Genomic DNA, 26014 nt, shown 5'->3' with positions numbered 1-26014 from the left:
CAGCTAGAGAAGTAATGAAACATAAGCCCTCTCTGTGATCGTGTAGATCAGATTACAGCGAGAGGTCAGGGAGTGTCACAGGGGCAGGGACACATGCTGGTTGTATTTGGCCCACGGGTGAACGTAAATGACCCTGTCTCATCACTGATGACTGACAGAATGCTACCCAACAGCGTTCTGCTGACAGAGGAACTCTGTAGTCATAGCAACAGCTTCCCTAGGAGGACTCATAATAACACCTCCTCGTGTTAACACATTTACAGACTACCCAGCGAAGAAGAAAGAAGAAAACGGCTTAAAAAGCTCTCAAACATTAGCTTGTTAGATACGTGCTGGCTTTATAAAGACTATTTCAAAGAACTATTAAACTTCCTCGAAACTCTCGCTGAAGCTGGAATTATTCTCCGTAACGAGTCCTCACCTCAACCAATGAAACCTGGAGCTGGACGACTTAACGTACAGCTGAGATGGGTTATGTGGTTGTGTTAGGGGTTAGGGGTTAGGGTTGTGTTCCTGACCTGTGAGATGGGCTGGTTGACGTAGACCCAGCCGGTTAGGGGGTTTACCCTCAGGTACTCTGGGTGTTCTTTAGACATGGAGTAGGTGACGGCGGCATTGGTGCTGTAGTCATCGTCGTGGGCCGCCACACGCAGGAAACTGGTGCCAATCATTGTGTCCTCCCGAAGGAAGTCTGCGGTGAAGACAACACGTCATATTCAATTGGTTGAAAAAATGATGAGCATTAGCTCTGCTGATTAAACTATGTCTTGGCGAGAACAACACAGATGTGATGTTGTCAATGAACCAATAACAAGGGAGACATGACATGATCAGTAGTAGGACTAGATTATGTGCGTGCGTGTGTGTGTGTGTGTGTGTGTGTGTGTGTGTGTGTGTGTGTGTGTGTGTGTGTGTGTGTGTGTGTGTGTGCGTGTGTGTGCGCATGTGTGCGTGCGTGCGTGGGTGTGCGTGCAGGTGTGTGTGTAGGTGTGTGTGTGTGTGTGTGTGTGTATGTCGGTGGGTGGGTGGGTGGGTGTGTGTGTGTGTGTGGGTGGGTGGGTGTGTGTGTGTGTGTATGTCGGTGGGTGGGTGTGTGTGTGTGTGGGTGTGTGGGTGGGTGTGATCCCCAGCACTCACACTCGTAGCGTAGGTTCTCAAACTTGGGGCTGTTGTCGTTCTCGTCGAGAATGAGGATGTTGAGTTGACAGATCCCTATGAGGGGGTCTGCTGCCTGGTCCGTAGCGGTCACCGTCACCGCGTACTCCCGCTGTCGCTCGCGGTCAAACTTCCTGGACGTCACTATCACACCTGGGGGAACAGTGTTATATAGTGGTTGCTATGGCAAAGGACAAAGGCAGACTGGACACAAAACATTTTTCTCAAATCTTATTACTGCCTTGGTGTAGGCTACTATTTATACAATTTCGTCTTCGCTATGCCACTGAATGAATCTGATGTATCATGTTAGCAAATGTAATGATGTGTAACTACAGATCTCAATAAACTAATGAAGGACGTGCGTACACTGTAATGGATGTGCTATTAAAGTTTATAATCAAATGTTTGGTGTTTTTTGGAAATTGCACTTGAATTCAATCAAAGCCATTCTGAGGATTCCTCACAGTTCATGCAAATCCAATCCCTCTCCTTTCACCCCTTTCTCTCTCCTATAAAAGGTTAATGATTGATGTCCACTGAACAGTTACATTTCATGAAGCAATTCATTTTTAAAAGAGGGCTTGTGAACATTTTTTAAATGCTGTCTTTTCTTCCCCTTTTGAGTGCTGGCACATTTTGAAAGGGTGTCATTAAAGTGAATTAGATTGAACTTTGGAATTCATGAAATACTTCAAGGCAGTTCCCAAAGCAATCCAGAGAGGAGGAGGAGAGAGAGAGATAGAGAGAAAGAGAAAGAGACCATCGAAAGAGAGGGAGACTGAGAAACACCAGCGAGAGCTGCAGAGACTCAACCCTTTCAGTACCAGATGACATAAACACTATGGGGATGCTACTAGGCTACACAACCAAACAGTAAAGTTGGACTGTACCGTACCTGTGTCTGGGTGGATACTGAAGGCAGGCACAGTGCTGTCTTTGTGCATGAATCCATAGGTGACTCTCCCATTAGAGCCCTCGTCTGCATCCACGGCGTGGACCTGGAGGACGAACGTTCCCGCATGCTGGTTCTCCAGCACCGTGGTCCGCTCCCGGTACTGCTGGCACTGAGGGGGAAAGGGGGAGAGGGACAGAGATAGTGGGATAGAGGGAGAAAGTGAGATAGAGAGAGCGAGAGAGAGAGAGAGAGAAGAAGATGGGCAATGGAGGAATGCCAGTTACCAAATGACAGAGGCAGAGAAATTAGGATGCATAGAAGGGGAGGAAATGAAAGAAAAAGGTCATTCAGTATATTAAGGACATGTGTGGAAGGGAATGAAAGGGAGGGAGACAGTTATGAAATAGTCAAAGAGAAGGGAAAAAGGGAGAAGGACAGTGGAACGAGGGCGGAGAGATAGGAGTGAATCATTGAAAGGAGTTATAGAAAAGGAGAAGTGAAGAAGTAGAGAGAGAGAGAGGGGGGGAGGAGAGGTTTGAGGAAGGAACTGTCTCTCATTAATCCCTCTATGTTTTGCTCTGTAGAGATTCATCTGTGTTTTATAATTAAAGCGGCCTTGAATCAATTCCATCGAAGCAGATCCACAGAGATACGGAGTAAGCCTGGATAATTCGGATGTGCTCCGACGCCCACACACCTTCCTTCTATCCTCATCGTCATCTGAGCGCTTGCTCGGTGTGTGTGAAGGGAAAACAGTCAAATCTTCCAAATCCCGTCTCTCTGCCATCATCAGATGGCTCATTTTGGCGCGCCTCAGACAGACAGCGTTTCAAAAAAAATAAGAAAAAAAGTTCCCAGATCAATTCAGCAGCTCGTCTTTGATGCTTACTTCTGACATCTAATTAATGACAAGGGAGCTCATCTTCCACCCTCCTCTCCCTCTCCTCCCTCTCCTCTGCCACCCCTTCCTCTAACCATTAGTCAAAGTCTTTCTAGGCCCAAATTCAATGTGTGTTTCAGAGGTCAGGTGTCACCAAGCGAGTCCCAGTCAGGGATGAGAGGAGCTGTGGTGGATCTCAAACTCAAACGGTGCCCCCTTTCCCCCCTCTCCCTCTCCAGCCGCATTTACCCCCCTCTTAGGAAGCTTCAGGACATGGCACTCTCACAGACAACCCAAGGGCCCAGGAGGGGCCCTTCTCTTAGGAGTCGCTGAGTAGCTGATGCTCACAAATCCACAGGAACTGCCTGAACCTCAGCCAAACACACAGGAGCAGGAGGGCCAAGGGCACAAAACCACATAAAAGCATCTTTCTCTCTTCTCTCCGCCTGCTGTTTGCTGCCTGCACAGAGGAGGAAAAAACTGAGCACACAGGCAAAGTGATCCAGCTGTGTTTTATTTTTGAAATACTTTCTCTTTGGACTTTTACTCTTTGGACTTTTTTCCCCCTTTTGTGGAAAAGTCTTGTCCGCACCTCAGTTCAACTATAGTTTGAGCATGTTAGCGCAGATAAATAGAAACTACAACAATTCAAAAAAACAAAGCACGAGGGAGTCCTGAGGGAGCTGTGTGAGAGCACATGAAAAGGTTGAAGCTGATCTTGCAGCCTAACATGTGAAACACGCACACGTACAAAATGCTCCCAGGACTACGGGGAGTTATCTAGCGTTACTGTGCGAGGCACAATTAGCTCCAAATATCTCAAATGCAAAACTCATGTAATTTAAAATTGAAACATCGGCAGAAAACAGGTAGGGCTGTGATGATTCGGCATATCTTTCAAACACTTCATTAAAAACCCTTAGATGATCTAGAAATAGAGTGGGTCGGCCGGCTAATCACACCTCTGGAGGAAGGAGATGGAGAGGTAATAAATAGAGGCGATAGAGAGAGAGAGAGAGAGAGAGAGAGAGGGAGCTGCAATAAACAGATAAGAGAAACCGAGAAACGAGAGCGATTTGGAAGGAGAGAGAAAGACTAAGGTCCGGAAGTCAACAGGAGAGTACTTTGAGAAGGTCTGGAAGTCAACAGGAGAGTACTGATACTCATCTCAGAACTCTGTCTCTCAGCCATAGTAAAGGCTGAGAGACAGAGGCTGGGAAACACAATGAGCTGTAATGAGTGTGGTCAGAGCCAAACAGATATCAGAACCGTGACAATGAGAACCGAAGCTTACCTTCTCAAAGACAGGTTTGTTGTTGTTGATGTCGTCCACGCCGACGATGACCTGGGCGGTGGACGAGAGGGCCTGGGGGCCGCCAGAGGTGTTGTCATCGGTCGCTGTGACGTTCAGGACGTACTCTACCCCCTGGAGTCTGGGAGGTGGGCTGGAGCGCAGCCGGATCAGACCTGCAACAACCAATCAGAGACAAGTTATGACCTCACCATGAACGAGTGAACCTCTGCGTTCGCAAGGTCTCCTGACTGACTTATATGGGGCAGCAAAAGCGAGAACATGCTGTTCTATCCTCTTTGGACACATTGTGCCCTTGGTTTTCCCTTTTACTGTATATGAAACAGCATGAACTGAATTCAACCCCGGAGGGTCTGCTTGTGCTCCTTTCTTCGTGACTGACACATCTGGTGTGTAGAACAGCCGTGTCGCTCTCTTCCTCAACATCTCTCCCAGTGTCTTTGACACTTGGCCAGCGTGTGACTGCATCCAACAAAGGCAGTTGTCAATCCCACCTTCGGTGGTGCCTAAAACAACAAAGGACGGCGTATGTCTGTTGTCCGTGTGACTGAGGTTCGTCTCACCTCCGCGGTGACCGTCCTCTCCCCTCGGTGCCTTGGTGACTTTTTCTTCACTTCCAATTGGCCGTAACCCTAATGTGGGCGTCAGATTTCCATCCCTCTCTCTCCCCCTCTCTCTTCCCGAATGCTTTTTTTTTTTGATGTTGCATTCATCAGGCCCTTGGTGTTTGCTAACCGTGTGTGTGGGTTGCAGACACACTTAATACATTCTGTCTTATCTTCTAAGACTCAAACAGGCACAGATGCAACCGTTGGAAATGCACTGGGTGCTGTAAACATTTCCATGGCTTTCACAGGGTCTGCGTTGGATGGAATCATATTACACCCTAACGGTGTTGCTCTTTAGAGACCAGTATGGTCTGTCTATCTCTGCCTAACAGGGTGACATGAAAGACACTGAGTGTCAGGGGAGAGGAGGGGTGAGAGGAGGGAGAGAGGAGGGGGAGAGTGGAGGGGGAGAGGAGGGGGAGAGTGGAGGGGGAGAGGAGGGGTGAGATGCTGAGGGCCATACAACAACCAGCCATAGGGAATCAGGAGACATCCCGTCTACGAAATGAGGCGTGGTACGAGCGCTACTGTAGCACGGCCGTGTCAAGAGGGAAATGTAATCAATTATAATATGATGTGACAGCGTGGGGGCAGGGGCAGGACATGTGTGGTGGGGATGGGCCACTGACTGCCATGGAGGAGGCTGCCTGGGAGAGTTTGTCAGAATGACTGGTTTCACCAGGGTGGATGGCCTGGACTAGCAGTACCACAGGCCAGGGAGCTGGTCCTATAAGAGACAGCCTAGCTGCACCACAGGCCAGGGAGCTGGTCCTATAAGAGACAGACTAGCTGCACCACAGGCCAGGGAGCTGGTCCTATAAGAGACAGACTAGCTGCACCACAGGCCAGGGAGCTGGTCCTATAAGAGACAGACTAGCTGCACCACAGGCCAGGGAGCTGGTCCTATAAGAGACAGACTAGCTGCACCACAGGCCAGGGAGCTGGTCCTATAAGAGACAGACTAGCTGCACCACAGGCCAGGGAGCTGGTCCTATAAAGAAAGAGCCTGTTGAAGGAGAGCGTGTAGCCTCAGGAGGACATGTCACATACTCCCAGCAACCCAGGGAGAGAACGGCTTCGCACACACACAGAATTATGTTGCACATGCGTGCCACATGGGGTAGTATTCACACATAGCCACGCACGAACACACACCCAGTGAATGCACACACCTGGGTGTACACTCAGGAACATCAAACCAATACACTGTGGAAGAATGTGACAAATTGAACAAACAACTGCCTGCGAGGCCTACCGTACATCAGTATCTATCAGGAGGAGAATGTCTTAAGATGACATAAACATCTCGACATGACTTCAAAGCCTGCTCCGAAAAAGGGTCATCCAGAGTTGAGACATAGAACGAAAAATAGATTTTAAAACGTTCTAAGAAAAAAAGCATATAGTCTGTGTCCCCTCGGTACGTGGGGGATGGAATTGATGTTTGTGCGCATGGGTGTGTGTCAAAGAATGTGTATGTGTGTGTGCTTGTAGACATGTATGTGTGTGTGTGTGCGTGTCCAAGCACGTGTGTGTGTGAGTGTGCGCGCGTTTGTGTGTGTGTGTGTGTGTGTGAGAGTGTGTGACCGTGCTGGGTCAGACAGGCCGAGGCATACAGCGGTGTGCGTCACAGCCCTTGCTCACCCTGCTAAACATGGCCGGTGAGACTCGGCCAGCACATATCATCACACACCAAAGATGGAGAAGATGTTTCTCCAGGGACCACTGAGCACACGTCGCTTCGTATGATGGAGGGGAGGGGGTTGGCAGGGGGGAGGGACGGGGAGCCGATGCCCCTCTCTCAACGCCAACTCTAATCATCGTCTGGCCCCAAAACAGCGGGATGGATCCATGAAAGGCAGAGAGACTGAGGGAGGAACGACTACGTACGTCCCCTACGGAGAAAGGGGTGAAGTATGGGGCGAATCAATGGGGGGGGGGGGTTATATAAACCTCACATCACAAGCACGGCAAAACTCCCACTAAACTAGTGGCACTGAGGGAGGACAGCATGATGAACCATTACGACTCCTACACCAATGGGGATTTCTTTATCAGCCTGCAGATGAATTAGAACACTTCTTCAATATGGGCTCTTCACAGACAACCAACGACGCGATAAAAAGGAAAAAGGAGAAGGGTCGTTCCCATTAACCGTAGACATGATCTACCTGTTTATCGGAGTAAACATTTCGCCCGTCGTCTCTGTAAATACCCCCCCCCCCGTGCTGAGAATGGAAGCTCCGTATTTATGTCTTTAATACAAAAAGAGGGTGATCATCTTATTGACTTTGCTGTTTGAATTCTTGAAACGGTATTAAATCTCAGGAAACATATTCTACGCTGAGTTACAGTCAAATTAAAACAGCCCATCTGTCCCCGAGAAAAAAATATCTCCCGTGAATGATTGAGGACATTTCGCGAAAGTGGAGGAGATTTGACGATCCGTGGAGAAGAAGTAATAAAATACTTTGATCTCTAAAAGGGAGAGAGAGTGATGAGATGTGGGTGGGGCCTGTGTGTGTGTGTGTGTGTGTGTGTGTTTGTGTGTGCGTGCGTGCGGAATATGTTCTTCACCTCCTAAACTAATGAGTGCTACGGTATATGGGTATGAACCGTGAAGGATTTGAACTAAATAAGAAGGTGTGAGGAATAGTTTGAAATATATATTTTTTAAGTAAATCATCAGTTTAACGATGTGAGTAATACAAGGGTTAAACCCCTCTAGTGAGCCCAGGCAGCTCCATAGGTGAGCGTAAGAGATAATAGGGTCCAATAATAGTGTGTAAACGTGTCCTACAGTAGCTGCAGGATGTATACACTGATGCCAAGTCAGACCGGTCTAACAGTTACACGACTGTAAACAATAAGGATCTTGAAGCCTATCATAGGGGCTCCATGGATGTGCATGATAACATTTTAACATGTATAATAGTTACACATTCGATATGCATGCTAGAGGCGAAAGCACAACGCAGAACAAAATGCCACCCACGTGTGTGAGAACAGTCGTTTTAGAAGAGTGCTTCTACAGCCTTTTAAAGCAATTGAAGTGACATGGATGAATAGCAGTTTATTTGTTTTGTGTACCAGTCAGGGTTATATGGCTTTTATTTCTTTATATGGTTGAGAAATATCCCCTTTCTGCTGACAGTTACTATCAGTGGAAATGAACAAAGGAAATTGCACCTTGACGTTCCAGAGTAATTGAATTTGTCAAAGTAATTTTATTACCCTTTAATGTGATATGCAGATTCAATGGTGCAATTTAGCCAGGGTGGGAGGGCTATGAAATTAGTTTAGGCCTTTATAACACACACATTTTTCGATTTCAAATTGATTCCTTGGTGGACTAAAGGCGGGACATTGGAGCAAACCTTTTGATGACATCTGCAATGACAAAATCAGCCGCGCTAAAAATAAACAACAGCTAAATTGTATCTCGTGACAATTCCTTTCACCGATCTAGTGTAATATCTACAAGAAGGGATGGGGAAGAGGGAGAGCAGCAGGACTCACTGAGGAAGAGGAAGGGAGGGGAGTAAACAATATGTCTCACCTTTCTGGCTGTCGATAACAAAGTTGCCCTCGTCGTTGCCCGTTGTGATTTTGTAGGTGATTCCATCGCCGTCGGGGTCCTTGGCAAGCACCGTGGCAACCAGTGTGTTAGGCCCGGCGTCCTCCGAGACGAAGGTCCGGTAGCTGTTGACAGAGAGAGAGACATCCCAAAGTCAACACCTCTCCTCGCGTCTCCCCAGCGACAATCCAGAGTGTGAGAGCGAAAATGAGTGAATAACACACCAGGCTGCAGACTTGTCACATTTGAATCACTTTAACATTTCTAACAGATTTATGAATACATTATGAAGCTGTTTTGGGGAGGGTAACAACAGAATTGGTTGAGTGTCTGATGTTGGCCTAGGTGGAGACAACCTGAGTTCTAATTCCTAATTCTATGGAGATAGCAGTCGGTAAACAGCTGTTGGCAGCCTGTCACAGTGGAGAGATAACACAAAGTGGCTGGGGTGGAGTGTGAAAGAACGACTGACTTGGATGACAGAGTTGTGAGGAACTCTGGAGAGAATCAACCAAGCCCAGCATGTCATACAAACACACAAACAAACCCCTACTCTATACTGTAGATACGCCAAATACAGAATACACAAATAATGCATGAACACCTTGATCTCACACTGCCAGTCACGTTCTTTCCCCCTGGTTGATCCAAACATAAAGGCGATTACAGACGAGCCGCGGTAAGTGGCGAAGGGCTCATAGACTTCAACTGGAGTAGGGTGCCAGGTGGCAAAACACGAGCAGTTTTGCATGTGGCCGTGGCGGTCCCGTAAGTGGCGCTGAAGGCGCCAAAAGATGAATTTGCTGAAGTCTTGAGCGGCCCGCCGCGCACGGTTTACCAAAGGGCATCGTTCATTTTTGTCAACCATTCAAACAATGCAGTTCAACAACAACGCGGTTCAATTTCCGTTTATCACGGCCCATCTGTAAGCAGGCTTAAGGCAATTTACACATAATGCACATACGGTACATGTCACCTAAATAAAAATCATAAAGACCAAACCATGTTTATCCTAACACAGACATCTGCATTGCCACGTGAGAGGACTCCTGTCATCCATGCACATTAAAAAAGTTACCAGTAAGTAAGCCTTGTCCGAGCCAGAACAGCCAATAGGGGTAGCAGCCTATCTCGTGTTTATCTAGCATGAGGCAGCTTGATGTACAAGTACAGTACACCCCATAAACAACACGCTAGTCTGTCATAAGGCCTTACCCACAATCCATCTCCTGATTGCTGAGTGCCGAGCAGAGAGGCATCAGGTCCCATTTTGTGTGTGTATTTGGTATGACCCCCCCCAACCTTGCAGTTTCAGGGCTGACACTCAAGGCCACTGATTATGCGCATACTGTATATTATAGTCCACAAAATGACAATGAAGACACAAAGCCATATAGGAAATAGGGATTGTGCACGATGGAGGGCAATTATGTCTGTTCTCAGTCTATTCCATTGGGACCCCTAGACTGGGACCCTAGAGCAGGCTTCAGGACTGGCTATGTGATAGAAGCTCCCGATAGTAATGACAGAATAGAAGATGGTTCATTACTGCTGTTAAGTAAATGTGATTCATTTTATACCCACAGTAAACTAACTATACTGTACAGTTTGTGGCCTTTAAATCTAGCAGGCCTGTAACGTAAAGAACACTTCCAAACCTTTACACTGATCTGAAAAAAAAAATCGATTTACTCTCCTCTACACAGGAACACGCATAAAGGTACACAGACGGCCATGCTCCCACTCCCACAGACTCCTACTCATCCCCCATTCTCAGAATCACTCGTGCTGTATAAGACTGTACACACATAAAGAACTGTATTTTATTTCAAGCAAACAGTCATAGTGACGCAAAAACAAACACATTCACACACACACACACACACATTCACACACACACACACTCAGAGAGATATAAGCCTCACGGTCTTCCCATCTGTCTTTCACCAATCACCCTCCCGCTTCATCTATATTGAAATGTTCCCGTGGATGTGAGCACGTCTAACAGCGGAAAGACAAACAGGGCCTCAATGTGGGCACAGTATGTTGTCGCTCATCATTCCTCCCACGCTCCACTCCGCTCAGAGCTAGTGGACGCAGAAACAAGACAGAGGAGCGACTCACTCTGACAGACTGACAGAGAGGGACTCTTCTACCGAGCCAGCGTGCTCTGTCCGTCCGTCGGTCGGTCGTGTCTGTCTGTAGTCGACCTGTCGGTCTGTCGGTCTTGTCTGTCTGTCTGGAGTCCGTCTGTAGCCTGTCGGTCTTGTCTGTCTGTCTGTCTGCTACCCGTCTCCTCCACTCCTCAGTCAGTAGAAAAGGAATCATTTTGCTGGGTGGAGAGGTAAAAAGCACTCACACATTTCCTTTGTTCCTTTCCGTCTGTGCCAGTAGATGGAAGCTGCTCAGAATTTCTCTACAATGAAGATCTACTGTATATTACCCAATCAAGATAGAATTTCTTCGGGCAGAAATGGAACAAACTTTTCATGTGTCATGTATTGTTTACACAAGAGCATTATGCACTTTCTATTTCCATGGAAACCAATGTTCCAGTTTCTTTCATTTGATTTGAATTGATTAGGGCCCTGTCATTCACTTGATTAGGGCCCTGTCAAGTTGTATTTCATAGGCATGCAGGCATGACTGTACGGAGCAACAACTTATGATAACTTATGCAGAACAAATGAAGACGATAAAACGTCTCAAAAAAGGATTATCAACTACAATGATACATTCAAAATGATCAGTGATCATGTCAAATCAGTTGTCTGACAAATGGAGAGAGGTTTGGGAAAGGGAGGAGAAAAAGGGACAGAATGACGGTGACAAGGAAGCAGAGAGTAAGATGGACGGGTGTCCAGTGAGTGACAAAGATGGAGAGAGGGGACCGGTTGTACTCGTCATCCGGTCCTTTCCCACACAACTGATTGATGGGTAACAGAGTCGTGCCGACAGGCATTTCATGCTTGTGACTTATGTCCCCGCTTGGAGACGCCCCCCCCCCCAACCCCCTCACCCCTCCCCATGCCACCCGCCTGCTCCAACACCCACCGCCACGGCACAACAGACACCTGCGACCTTTAATCTGTCACCAGCCCCAAAGAGCCTTCGTTTCCCATGATGAGATGACACCCTCGTGTACACCCCCCCCCCCATACACACAACACATCTCTCAAAGACCGTATTTTCACAGGCTCCATTTTCTCTAAAGACTAAAGAGAGGATCCCCCACACCACAGCACCTCTCCATCACCTGCCTCCGCCGCTCAAAGGTTGTCGCGCACCGACTCAGGCTGCTGTCCCTCTCTCACCTGTCGCCATTGGACTTTGGCCCAGGACTGACTGACAACTCCCAGGCGGGTGCCGCCATTTTGTGGGAGAGGCAGTGAGTGAGTGAACGGCGAACGCGGCAGGCTCCTGCCCAGGCAGACAGACAGTGGTTGTGCATTCCCCTCACAGCGCCAGCTCTCCCGCTCATTATCTACCCCATCGATCTCATTTCAACCCAAACTCCAGCTTCTGCTCCATCAGAGTCTTCCTACATCCTCCCTCCCGTCAGCCAACCAGCCAGCCCGCCTCTACCACACCAGAGACACGGACGCTCTGTCACCCTTAACCCCATTTCCCTCCACAATGACTGACATCAGCCGCAATATAATTAGCCAATTTACCCAAAACATCTATTACATATTAACGACTGAGAAAACAAACAGCGCCGGACCGAGACTGGCTTGTTGTTTGTGCTCATTAGCATCTCTCCATCTTCTGTAATGTCAACAGATTGCCAGGGCTCTGTGAATACATGTATAAATAGCTCTCTGCCTATCCAATTCACTCATCACTCAGGTTACTGTCGGCCAGCAAACAATCCCTGTAATGATCTACTTAGTGTACACTGGGCTGGGTGACAAGACTCATTTTGTCGATTTCACCAGCAACACGTCATTTTCCAATGAAAACCTCATAACTCTATTTCTGGCTTTTTTAAAAATATATATACATTTTTTTTGTTGATGTATTGAAAGCAGTGACTCCCTTCAATATTCGCTGAACATTTCAATATCTTCTGAAGTTTCGTTGTATGTTCGTTAATAGGAAATGATGGTGTTTTATTTTTTCATTTCAAGAAAAGTTTGTTTCTGGAGATGAGGTTTTCGTCTGATAGCGATGAACAGCAAAGGGGGAGCGAACCGAGTCGCAAATGGTACTGGCTGATCCAATTGAGCCCAGTAGAAATAACAGTCTGACGGCCATCACAAAGCAACTCGATTAATACCAGACACCCTTCCCTGTTTCCTTGTTTTATACATTAGAGAATATCTGTAGACTAACAATGACAATTCACTGTAGATCTCCGTAGAATGGACAGAGCATGAGGGGAAACTGGTGATGGTCCTGCTGACCCGGAAATCAATTCTTCCAACAGAGACACACAGCAATAGCATCATAACACACACACACAGACGCACACACAGCCTCCCATCACACGTAACCCCGCACACAGACCCACACACAGCCTCCCACTACAGCACACAGAACCCCATCTACCTACCCACACCACAACATTAATCCCAACAACTAAACGTTAAGTCATTTACATAGAGCATCCATATCAGCAATTCATATCCAGCCACACCCACACGCTGGGTCCATGCCACTGTTCCTCTGAATGATTCAAACAGACATCCCTGGTGGGCAGTTGGTTCTCCCTCTCCATCTCTCTATACCCCTAGTCTCTCGCTCTTTCTCTCACTCTGTCTGACTCAATCACTCCATCTCAACTCATTCCCTACCTCTTCATCTCTCTCTGAAAAACAAACGTGTACTTCAGCACACACACACACACACACACACACACACACACACACACACACACACACACACACACACACACACACACACACACACACACACACACACACACACACACACACACACACACACACACACACACACACACACTGCCCTGGCGCTGGCGTTATTCTCTCCACGACAACTAAAGGCATGGCTGATTGAACCTGCCTCACCAATTTGCAGAGCGAGCTGACAGAAAATTGTCCAATTAAAAGAGCCACAGGCCAGAGCAACGCCAGAGGGAGAAAAAAAAACAGCTCAATGCATCACAACAGATCGGCCCGGAACAGCAGGGTAATGCGGCATTTAAAAAAAGGACTGTGCGGATGAGCTAATACAGGGCAGGAAACATGCCCAAGAGGAACAGGACAGATAGAGATGTTTAAATCGCAGTTTCTGTTTCTTTTTGTTGTTGTTGTGTGTTTTGTCTTGAAGGGGGTTTGGTTGTAGACCAGCGGCAGCTGTAGGGGATTTGGGGAATTGGCAGCCATGTGGAATTCTGGAAACTACAGCTGCACTGGATTGTGGGAGGAGGCAGCTGTGCAGAGCGGAGGAAAGGGAAATGGCATGGCCTAGGCTGACAAATAGGCAACGGGTGAGGGTTAACAACAAGAAGAGCAGGCAGGGTGGAAGGAAAATTATGAGTAGAGAAGGGAGATACATGAATAATAAAAATAATGAAATAGGCGTTCTGCTTAGATGTTGACAATGATGGCCATGATGATGATTGTGATAACCACGCTCTTACTAATGATTAATAGTGATGAAGAGGAGAAGCAGTACTGTACTCACACATGCTGGGAGAACTCTGGGACCTCATCGTTGACATTGGCCATGCGGATGCGTACAGTGGCTGTACCTGTCCGGGGCACATCTCCCTTGTCCACAGCCATCACCACAAACTCATACAGGTGGTTGGGCCTCTCATAGTCCAGCTGCCCTGCAGGGAAAATCGTGCCGTGGGGAGAAATGCTGAAGTCCGGGCTCAGAGTGTAGTAGGACAACTCAGCGTTCAGGTCCGAGTCACAGTCACTGGCAGACACTAGAGTGAGGGAGAGACAGGGGATGGGAGGTTAGATAAAGACATCTCTCTGTTTCCTTCAACATCATCTAACCAGAACTAATATGTCCAACACGTAACCCTAGTCTTAATTACTATTGTTTTTCCATGCATGTTCACACATTTCTGTATCGCATCAAATTGAAGGTTGGGAATAGCATTTTCCCAAATGTCTCTTTTTGTGTTGAAAACATACTGGAGTAGGTTTACGGTCAGAGTGATTGCCTTGCTAAAAGAGAGGGCTGTGTCTGGGACTGGGATCAGCATATTTTCCGCTAACTAGTCCTTTTCACCGTGAACTACTGCATTCTGCTATTCTCCTTAGATTGCATTCCGTATACTCTCTACCTCACTGTATCATGTAGACCAACAGCATCCAAGATACAGGAGATTGGTGGCACCTTAATTGGGGAGGACGGGTTCGTGGTACTGACTGGAGAGGAATCATTATTCTGAGCCGTTCAGCGGCCTCCACCGATCCACGGGAACCTAGCTCGGTGGATTTAAATGTCACCAACAACACTGTCAAATATGAGCATTATCCTTGATGACACATATCCATATACTGTGGAAGACTTCTTAAATCAAAGTCAATATTTAATTTCCTCAGTATGCACTTGCTGATTTAGCAATGAGGGTCATTTGAATATCCATCGATACTGAGCCAGTGAGGCTCTAAAAGGATTGTTGGGCTAACTGACAGCCTCCAAGGGTCTGGTTCCTCAGCCCTCACCACAGAACCGAGCTGTAGGAGACATAGATGAATAAAACATGCTGTGTGGCGCTGTTTGCCATGTTGCTACTTCGGCTTTAAAACCAGCCTAAATGCCTAAATCCATGTATATCTAATCTTTCAGATCCACTTCAGCCAATCCCAGGGCTTGTCGCTGTGGCCTGGGCTAGCCCTAAAAATGGAGCCGGATGTCCCGTGTAAAGTCTCTCTCTCTCTCTCTCTCTCTCTCTCTCTCTCTCTCTCTCTGTGACACAATCACAGCCTCCTGTTCGGGAACCCACTAATCCCAGGAACGAGAGCCTAATCTCGGCTTCTTCCCCTTGAACCGTCGGACCAACACACAGGGCATACAAAAAAAGAAGCTTTCATTGAAATTTCATTGAAAGCTTACACTTTCTCATAGATGTGATCCAGGGTGGAGGGGGTGAGAGAGAGCGTACGTGTATCGCTCCACTCACCTTGTAGCAGAGAGGTTGCCGTGGTTACAGTCTCCGGCACACTGTCTTTGCTGTAAATGGACTGCAGGAACTCAGGAACACAGTCATTTTCGTCGGTGATGATCACGCGCACCTGTTTAATTAGGAGAGAAAATGATTCATACGTGATTCAGTTTAGGGAGAGCGTGCGAGAGAGCGAGAGAGACAGAGAGAGAGAGAGAGAGCGAGAGAGAGAGAGAGAGAGAGGGAGGGAGTAAATTATTCTCCTCCTCCAGGTAATTTGATAGTTATCTTTAGGCCTTTGATAGATTAATTGTTAAACCTAATGAACTGTCTTACCATGAATTGCTTTCAACAGCTCAGCTAATACAATCTATTTAAACTGATGAGAAAGTGAGCTAGAGACACTGAGTAAAATGTGAATATAGTTGAAGGTAAAGTATAATACATTGCAGGGCAGAAAGGTTTGAGCTTGGGGTGTGCCAGGGAGCAAGAGTCATTCATATCTGGGCTTCTGAAAGTGTCTGATTGTGGCCAGTCTGGGGAGAGAGCCAGTAATCGTCCCTGGTGTTTATCACAGGAGAGGAAAAGCTGCTTTCAGTAGATTGCCCTTTCACTACTAACAGTCAGAGCCAAACTCCACAGCACTGGGTAAGCAATCCCCCAAGAGGTTCAACAGGGTCAGAAAAATAAGAGAAAAAAAAGATGAAAAAGAGAAGAGATGCTCTGCTGCTGCTATTTCCTTACCCGTTCCACCCCTTCTCCTCCTCCTCCTCTGCCCTTCCTCTCCTCTGAAAGAGGAGCAGCGAGGTAACAGGGGATTACAGCGTCCTCCTCACTGTAATTCACACTGATACACCAGCCACGGCGAGAGAAAAAAAAAATTATCACACAAAATGAACATAATCCTCCAAATCCACACCTTTCCCCTCCCTCATTACACCATGCAGTCAGCGCTTAGCGGTGTGCTCAAAAGGTGTGCGTTTGTAAGCGCCTGTTCTTTGTTATCTGCCGTCAGAAGCAGTTACATCCCTATCCTGGCTCGGAGGGATGCAGACTTCACCGATTTACATAGAGGCTAGGATTGCTTACCCAGGCTCGTTAACCTCTCTTGGGTAGGGGGCAGTATTTTAACGTCCGGATGAAAAGCGTGCCCGTAGTAAACTGCCTGCTACTCGGGCCCAGAAGGTACGATATGCATATTATTAGTAGATTTGGATAGAAAACACTCTGAAGTTTCTAAAACTGTTTGAATGATGTCTGTGAGTATAACAGAACTCATATGGCAGGCAAAAACCTGAGAAGAAATCCAACCAGGAAGTGTGGAAATCTGAGGTTTGTAGTTTTTCAAGTGATTGCCTATCTACTATACAGTGTCTGTGGGGTCATTTTGCACTTCCTAAGGCTTCCACTAGATGTCAACAGTCTTTAGAACATTGTTTCATGCTTCTACTGTGAATGGGGAGAGAATAAGAGCGCTTGGAATCAGATGACTGAGAAAATGACATGAGCTCAATTGCACGCACTCCCGTGAGAGTTAGGTGTGTTCCTTTTCATTTCTGAAGACAAAGGAATCGTCCGGTTGGAATATTATGGAAGATTTATGATAAAAACATCCTAAAGATTGATTCTATACATCGTTTGACATGTTTCTACGAACTGTAATATAACTTTTTTGACTTTTCGTCTGAACTTACTGCGCGAGCACAGTGCATTTGGATTACTCGACTGAACGCGTGAACAAAATGGAGGTATTTGGACATAAAGATGAACTTTATCGAACAAAACAAACATTTATTACGCTAGCATCCCACATACCCCAGAGAGGTTAATAACCCAGCTAGACACCAGACGGAGACCTGTAGTGTGAGACACAATGCAGCCTTGGTTTCCTCCTGTGACTACTAGGAGAGAACCTCTGACATGAAATACAGTGTGTTGCCGGGCGAACACGGCAGCCCCATGGCCAGAGCACTGCTCTGCTCTACTATTCATTAGGGGAGGTAAGGAGAGCTGCCTGCCTGCATTAACAGCTGTTCTCTTCCAGTCCAGAGCCTGCAGCTAAGGAGCAGAACACTCAGTCAGACTCGGAGCGTTCTTCCGATGTCAGAGTCAGAACACTCTCTGAAGAACAAAACAACAAGAACATCAGCTGACCCCCTTTTAACACACGCCACGACTACGGTACCAAAGCACACAACTGTTCTGTTAGAAGAAGCACAGTAATGTGAGCTCCCTGAGGCAGCTAGCGAGGAGAGAGAGGGAAAAGGAGAAAGAGAGGGTTGTGCTGGGCAGTGCAGTGATGAAACAGAGGGCTGAATTTGACGTGAGAGCCAGTCAGCTCTGATAAGGCTGAGGACCCATCGGCATGTTGTGGAGAGGCTGGGCAGGTCACTGCCTGGTTAGGTAACTAACAGTGCTACAAAGTATTTGCTGCAGTAGGAGAAACGCTTGGAATCTACCTGCAAATTAACAAAGCGGATTCAAAGTTCAGGGCCTTTTCACAACTCAGTCTCTTCGGCGGGAGCTTTGACTGCTTGACTGCTTGACTGTTTGGATGTACATTTTTGGAGGTATGTGATGAACGTTGAACAGCTGTGCCCTGTGGCATGGGCAGGCCAGCAAGGGTTGGACAAGCCAGGACATGGGCAGTCGGAGCAGGGCACGAGCACGGGCAGCAACACATCTCCCTCCCTCCCGGCTCTCTCTGTATCTCTCTCCCTCCTCCCTTCCCCTCCCTCCAGCCTCTGCCTAGCTCTCTCTCTCCCTCCCTTCAGAATCTCCCTCCCTCTCTCCCTTCCTCTAGCCTCCTTCTCTCTTCCTTTCTCTCTGTGTCTGTCTGTCCGTCTCTCTCTCTTGCTCTCTATCTTTCCGTCCCACCCCCTACCTCCCTCCAGCCTCCCTACTCTCCCTCCCTCCCTCCCTCCCTCACTCCCTCTTCTACTGCAGCAGGCATTCACTGAGGACTCTTTCTGGATATAAAGCTCGCAGGATTAGACAGATCTCAGGAGCAGCTGCCAGTCTTTTCTCTCTCCCCCTCATGTTTGTTCCCACATTTTGTTTGGCTCTGTGCTCTACTGTTGTGCCTGAGGACAGGGAAGACCAGTGGATGGCTGAGCAGTGAAGATGTCTGTCTTTCTGCTGACGTTAACTAGGCGTGATGCTCATGTTGAGGCGGGGCACCACAGTAGAGAAACACTGGGAGCCATTCTCTAGTCTCTCCCCCACGTCCCCCATCCATGTTTAATTAGCAGTGAAGGCTGGGATATCTCCCCAGCACTGAGACAACAAACTAGACCACCCAACATCATACATGTTCCCATTATTTTTGTTCATGTAGCCGTTGCCCATGTGTTCTCTCTGTTCAAGCATCTTAGCAGCTCCATTAATTGATATTCCTAATCAGAAGGATAACCTAGCGAACCCTGTGAGAGGCATTACATTCTGTGTCTGTGTGTGTGTGTGTGTGTGTGTGTGTGTGTGTGTGTGTGTGTGTGTGTGTGTGTGTGTGTGTGTGTGTGTGTGTGTGTGTGTGTGTGTGTGTGTGTGTGTGTGTGTGTGTGAGAGAGAGAGCGAGAGAGAGGGTCCAAGGCCAGCCTGGACCCATACACACACACACACACACACACACACACACACACACACACACACACACACACACACACACACACACACACACACACACACACACACACACACACACACACACACACACACACTCTCTTTCAGTTGCAGAATACTTACAGGTGGGACACTGCACTCTTCCCACCAGACTCCTCTGAGTCTCACACATGCAAAGTCACACACTCATGCGCGCATGCACACATCCATGTACACACACACACACACACACACACACACACACACACACACACACACACACACACACACACACACACACACACACACACACACCATGCAGGCTCTTTCAGTTGCAGAATACTTGCAGGTGGGACACTGCACTCTTCCCACCAGACTCCTCTGAGTCTCACACATGCAAAGTCACACACTCATGCGCGCATGCACACATCCATACACACACACACACACACACACACACACACACACACACACACACACACACACACACACACACACACACACACACACACACACACACACACACACACACACACACACACACACACACACACCATGCAGGCTCTTTCAGTTGCAGAATACTTGCAGGTGGGACACTGCAGGAAGGTTTTCAAAAACAGCCACATTATAACAGATCATGTCTCTCTTATTATGTCCCTGTTCCAGTCTTAGATTCCATTTATCCATCTCCCCTGTTCCATGTACCCAGTGATTCTCAATGATTTACCACCCCCCTCTCTCTCTTTCTCTCTCTTATACACACACAAATGCTAAAACTAAATGTATTTATTTATTTATTTATTTCACCTTTATTTAACCAGGTAGGCAAGTTGAGAACAAGTTCTCATTTACAAATGCGACCTGGCCAAGATAAAGCAAAGCAGTTCGACAACATACAAAAACACAGAGTTACACATGGAGTAAAACAACATACAATCAATGATGCAGTAGAAAAATAAAAAAAATAAGACTATATACAATGTGAGCAAATGATGTGAGATAAGGGAGGTAAAGGCAAAAAAAATGCCATGGTGGAAAAGTAAATAAAGTATAGCAAGAAAAACACTGGAATGGTAGATTTGTAGTTTGAAGAAAGTTCAGAGATAAAATATAAATAATATGGTGCAAAGGAGCAAAATAAATAAAATAAATAAATACAGTAGGGGAAGAGGTAGTAGTTTGGGCTAAATTATAGATGGGCTATGTACAGGTGCAGTGATCTGTGAGCTGCTCTGACAGCTGGTGCTTAAAGCTAGTGAGGGAGATAAGTGTTTCCAGTTTCAGAGATTTTTGTAGTTCGTTCCAGTCATTGGCAGCAGAGAACTGGAAGGAGAGACGACCAAAGGAGGAGTTGGCTTTAGGGGTGACCAGAGAGATATACCTGCTGGAGCGCGTGCTACAGGTGGGTGCTGCTATGGTGACCAGTGAGCGGAGATAAGGGGGGACTTTACCTAGCAGGGTCTTGTAGATGACCTGGAGCCAATGTGTTTGGCGACGATTATGAAGCGAAGGCCAGCCAACGAGAGCGTTCAGGTCGCAGTGGTGGGTAGTATGTGGGGCTTTGGTGACAAAACGGATGGCACTGTGATAGACTGCATCCAGCTTGTTGAGTAGGGTATTGGAAGCTATTTTGTAAATGACATCGCCGAAGTCGAGGATAGGTAGGATGGTCAGTTTTACGAGGGTATGTTTGGCAGCATGAGTGAAGGATGCTTTGTTGCGAAATAGGAAGCCAATTCGAGATTTCACTTTGCATTGGAGATGATTGATGTGAGTCTGGAAGGAGAGTTTACAGTCTAACCAAACACCTAGGTATTTGTAGTTGTCCACAAATTCTAAGTTAGAACCGTCCAGAGAAGTGATGCTGGACAGGCGGGCAGGTGCAGGCAGCGATCGGTTGAAGAGCATGCATTTAGTTTTACTTGTGTTTAGGAGCAGTTGGAGACCACGGAAGGAGAGTTGAATGGCATTGAAGCTCGTCTGGAGGGTTGTTAACACAGTGTCCAAAGAAGGGCCAGAAGTGTACAGAATGGTGTCGTCTGCGTAGAGGTGGATCAGAGATTCACCAGCAGCAAGAGCGACATCATTTATGTATACAGAGAAAAGAGTTGGCCCAAGAATTGAACCCTGTGGTACCCCCATAGAGACTGCCAGAGGTCCAGACAGTAGGCCCTCCGATTTGACACACTGAACTCTGTCAGAGAAGTAGTTGGTGAACCAGGCGACGCAATCGTTTGAGAAACCAAGGCTACTGAGTCTGCCGATGAGGATGTGGTGATTAACAGAGTCAAAAGCTTTGGCCAGGTCAATGAATACGGCAGCACAGTATTGTTTCTTATCGATGGCGGTTACGATGTCGTTTAGGACCTTGAGCGTGGCTGAGGTGCACCCATGACCAGCTCTGAAACCAGATTGCATAGCGGAGAGGGTGCGGTGGGATTCGAAATGGTCGGTAATCTGTTTGTTGACTTGGCTTTCGAAGACCTTAGAAAGGCAGGGTAGGATGGATATAGGTCTGTAGCAATTTGGGTCAAGAGTGTCACCTCCTTTGAAGAGGGGGATGACAGCAGCTGCTTTCCAATCTATGGGAATCTCAGACGACACGAAAGAGAGGTTGAACAGGCTAGTAATAGGGGTTGCAATAATTTCGGCAGATAATTTTAGAAAGAAAGGGTCCAGATTGTCAAGCCCAGCTGATTGTCAAGCCCGCCTTCCCTGTAGCTCAGTTGGTAGAGCATGGTGTTTGCAACGCCAGGGTTGTGGGTTCGATTCCCATGGGGGGCCAGCAAAAAAATGTATGAAATGTATGCATTCACTACTGTAAGTCGCTCTGGATAAGAGCGTCTGCTAAATGACTAAAATGTAAATGTAAATTTGTAGGGGTCCAGATTTTGCAGCTCTTTCAGAACATCAGCTGAATGGATTTGGGAGAAGGAGAAATGGGGGAGGCTTGGGCGAGTAACTGTGGGGGGTGCAGTGCTGTTGAATGCAGTAGGGGTAGTTAGGTGGAAAGCATGGCCAGCCGTAGAAAAATGCTTATTGAAATTCTCAATTATAGTGGGCTTATCGGTGGTGACAGAGTTTCCTATCCTCAGTGCAGTGGGCAGTTGGGAGGAGGTGTTCTTATTCTCCATGGACTTTACAATGTCCCAGAACTTTTTAGAGTTGGAGTTGCACGAAGCGAATTTCTGTTTGAAAAAGCTAGCCTTGGCGTTTCTAACTGCCTGTGTGTATTGGTTTCTAACTTCCCTAAAAAGTTGCATATCGCGGGGGCAGTTCGATGCTAATGCAGAACGCCACAGGATATTTTTGTGTTGGTTAAGGGCAGTCAGGTCTGGGGAGAACCAAGGGCTATATCTGTTCCTGGTTCTAAATTTCTTGAAAGGGGCATGCTTATTTAAGATGGAGAGGAAGGCATTTAAAAAAAATAACCAGGCATCCTCTACTGACGGGATGAGGTCAATATCCTTCCAGGATACCAGGGCCAGGTCGAATAGAAAGGCTTGCTCGTTGAAATGTTTCAGGGAGCGTTTGACAGTGATGAGTGGAGGTCGTTTGACCGCTGACCCATTACGGGTGCAGGCAATGAGGCAGTGATCGCTGAGATCTTGGTTGAAAACAGCAGAGGTGTATTTAGAGGGCACGTTGGTTAGGATGATATCTATGAGGGTGCCAGTGTTTGCGGCTTTGGGGTTGTACCTGGTGGGTTCATTAATAATTTGTGTGAGATTGAGGGCATCAAGCTTGGATTGTAGGATGGCTGGGGTGTTAAGCATGTCCCAGTTTAGGTCACCTAGTAGCACGAGCTCTGAAGATAGATGGGGGGCAATCAGTTCACATATGGTGTCCAGAGCACAACTAGGGGCCGAGGGGGTCTATAGCAGGCGGCAACGGTGAGAGACTTGTTTTTGGAGAGGTGGATTTTTAAAAGTAGAAGTTCAAATTGTTTGGGTACAGACCTGGATAGCAGGACAGAACTCTGCAGGCTATCTCTGCAGTAGATTGCAACACCGCCCCCTTTGGTCGTTCTATCTTGTCTGAAAACGTTGTAGTTAGGGATGAAGATTTCAGAGTTTTTGGTGGACTTCCTAAGCCAAGATTCAGACACAGCTAGGACATCCGGGTTGGCAGAGTGTGCTAAAGCAGTGAATAAAACAAACTTAGGGAGGAGGCTTCTAATGTTAACATGCATGAAACCAAGGTTATTACGGTTACAGAAGTCATCAAAGAGAGCGCCTGGGGAGTAGGAGTGGAGCCAGGCACTGCAGGGCCTGGATTCACCTCTACATCCCCAGAGGAGCAGAGAAGAATAAGTATGAGGGTACGGCTAAAAGCTATAAGAATTGGTCGTCTGTGACGTCCAGAATAGAGAGAAAAAGGAGCAGGTTTCTGGGGGCGATAAAATAGCTTCAAGGTATAATGTACAGACAAAGGTATGGTGGGATGTGAGTACAGAGGAGGTAAACCTAGGCATTTAGTGATTATGAGAGAGATATTGTCTCTAGAAACATCATTGAAACCAGAAGATGTCATAGCATGTGTGGGTGGAGGAACTGAGAGGTTGGATAAGGTATAATGAGCAGGGATAGAGGCTCTACAGTGAAATAAGCCAATAAACACTAACCAGAACAGCAATGGAGAAGGCATATTGACATTAAGGAGAGGCATGCTTAGCCGAGTGATCAAAGGGTCCAGTGAGATTCAGACAGCTAGCCGGGCCATAGGTAGCAAGCTGGTGGAAGATGGGAGGGAGGTCTGTTTTTAGCCACCTCGTGCGTTTCCGTCTGTGGGTTAGTGGGGTTCCGTGTGGAAGGGGGGACCAGTCCAAGTTGGCAAAATAGTTAGTTATAGTGGCCCAAGAAAAGTGTCCGATAGACCTATTCAGATCGCAGCCGAAAAGACAGCTAACGATTAGCGGGCCGCAGATGGGCGATCAGGTTACGTCGCGACGGAGGGGCCAGTTGGATAACTCCCTTGGGCAGATAACGTCAGTGGTCCAGTCGTGAAGACCCGATGGGGCTCCGCATCGGCAGTAAAACGGGTCAGGATAGGTGAGTTGTAGCCCAGGAGACACTTCAGCTGGCTAGCTCATGAATAGCCCAGGAGTGGCTGACGGAACTCTTCAGCTGGCTAGCTGGCTAGCTCCGTAATAATGTGTGTTAATTCCGTGACCGACGTTGCCAATAGTCACTCAGGTAGCAGCTAGTTAGCTGCAAGATCCAGGTGTAAATGTCCAGAGCCTGCGGTAGAAATCGGGGAAAGGAGAGAGAATAGGTCCGGTATGCTCTGGTCTGAATCGCGCTGTACAAAAACTGGCGATAGCTTTTCGAGCTAATGGATAGCTGAGGACAGCTAACCGTGGCTAGCTGAACTTCAACGTTAGCCAGTGAAAATGGCTAAACACTTGCTAGCTTCTGTTGTGGAATTCAGATGAGGTAAATAATACTTTCTTTTTTAAATTGGTGAGGCGGGTTGCAGGAGAGTGCTTTGAGGTTGAGTATTTAGAATTAAAATATATATATATATATATATATAAAGATAAGTGAAGAAAAAAAATATGTAAATATATATATACACGGGACACGACAAGAGGAGGGTAGAGGACGTCTGAACTGCTACGCCATCTTGGAAAAAAATAATGATAGGTTATTAATTAATAAAATAATGATAGGTTAAAAATAAATGCTAGGTTATTGTTCTGAATAGACACTGGACCCACCTCAGCAGCACTGCTCAGACTGTCCTGGTCCTCGCTGGCCCTGACCATGAGCAGGAAGCTGTGCTGGTCCATCTCAAAGTCTATGGTCCTGGTCAGAGTGATCTCCCCCGTGTCCGCCTGCATGCTGAACAGACTGCTGGGATTGATGAGCAGGCTGTAGCTGATTGGTTGCTTCTGGAAGGACACGGCTGGAGTTGCCAGGAAGCTGCCGGAGAGAGGGGCGGGAAAGGGAATTATTTATTTATTTATTAGGATCCTCATTAGCTTACGCTCATGCAGCAGCTACTCTTCCTGGGGTCCACACACAACATTACATAATATAGAACTTTAATAGACAAGAACAGCTCAAGGACAGAACTACATAAATTGAAAATGACTGTACTGACAAAACACTGAGAAGATTATTGATACGTGATTCAGTTTAGAGAGAGTGAGAGAGAGAGAGAGAGCAAGAAAGGGAGAGCATGTGAGTGAAAGAAAGAAAGAAAGAGAGAGAGAGAGAGAAAGTAAGAGAGAGAAAGAGAGAGAGAGAGAGAGAAAGTAAGAGAGAGAAAGTAAGAGAGAGAAAGAGAGAGAGAAAGTAATTGAGAGAAAGAGAGAAAGAGAAAGTAAGAGAGAGAAAGAAAGAGAGAGAGAGAGAGAGAAAGAAAGAAAGAGAGAGAAAGTAAGAGAGAGAGAGAGCGAGAGCGAGAGAGAGAGAGATGAACACATGGTTATTCAGTTTAGCGATGACACAGAGAGACGGGAAATGTAGAAACAGGACTAATGTTTTCTGGTTTGTGTAATGTGTACCACAACGGCAATGGAGTTATGTGTTGTGGTACACATCCCTCAGGCACTCAGCAGGAACAATCACCACAGATGTTACTCTTTCAACTGATGGGCGCGTGATGTAAGTTCCTGTCAATCAAAATAGAGAAGCAAATGGAGAGAATATAGGAGGCAGGAGGCCAAAGGTCAAATCCCTTACAGTAACCGTCACAGGCTATAATATAGAGTGTGTGAGTGTGTGTGTTTGTGACAAACAATCGTTGGTCATATATTGAATAACTATGTAGGCATGATTTATATGATTTATATGGCTCAATGCATAATGTTTTATGCATGAACATGTCTGAGATTGTGTGTGACTGTGCACTGTTAAAGTGTGATAATGTGTGCATATCATTGGCAATCGG

General features: G+C 46.9%; 1 protein-coding gene across 1 annotated transcript in view; it reads right to left on the bottom strand.

The window, feature by feature from the left end:
* LOC106587167 (neural-cadherin) overlaps window positions 1-26014 on the bottom strand; it is a 212772-nt gene that overhangs the window by 86034 nt on the left and 100724 nt on the right. The window contains exons 4-11 of the mRNA XM_045708388.1: window positions 24837-25041; window positions 15539-15650; window positions 14080-14329; window positions 8413-8555; window positions 4228-4400; window positions 2054-2222; window positions 1138-1308; window positions 519-691 (exon numbers count right to left, since the gene is read on the bottom strand). Coding sequence (XP_045564344.1) covers window positions 519-691; window positions 1138-1308; window positions 2054-2222; window positions 4228-4400; window positions 8413-8555; window positions 14080-14329; window positions 15539-15650; window positions 24837-25041 — 1396 coding nt within the window. The remainder of the gene's footprint in view (window positions 1-518; window positions 692-1137; window positions 1309-2053; window positions 2223-4227; window positions 4401-8412; window positions 8556-14079; window positions 14330-15538; window positions 15651-24836; window positions 25042-26014) is intronic.

The sequence above is a fragment of the Salmo salar genome, chromosome ssa26 (assembly GCF_905237065.1).
Source record: "Salmo salar chromosome ssa26, Ssal_v3.1, whole genome shotgun sequence".
In the NCBI taxonomy this organism is placed as follows: domain Eukaryota; kingdom Metazoa; phylum Chordata; class Actinopteri; order Salmoniformes; family Salmonidae; genus Salmo; species Salmo salar.
This window is presented reverse-complemented; position numbering and strand designations above follow the sequence as displayed.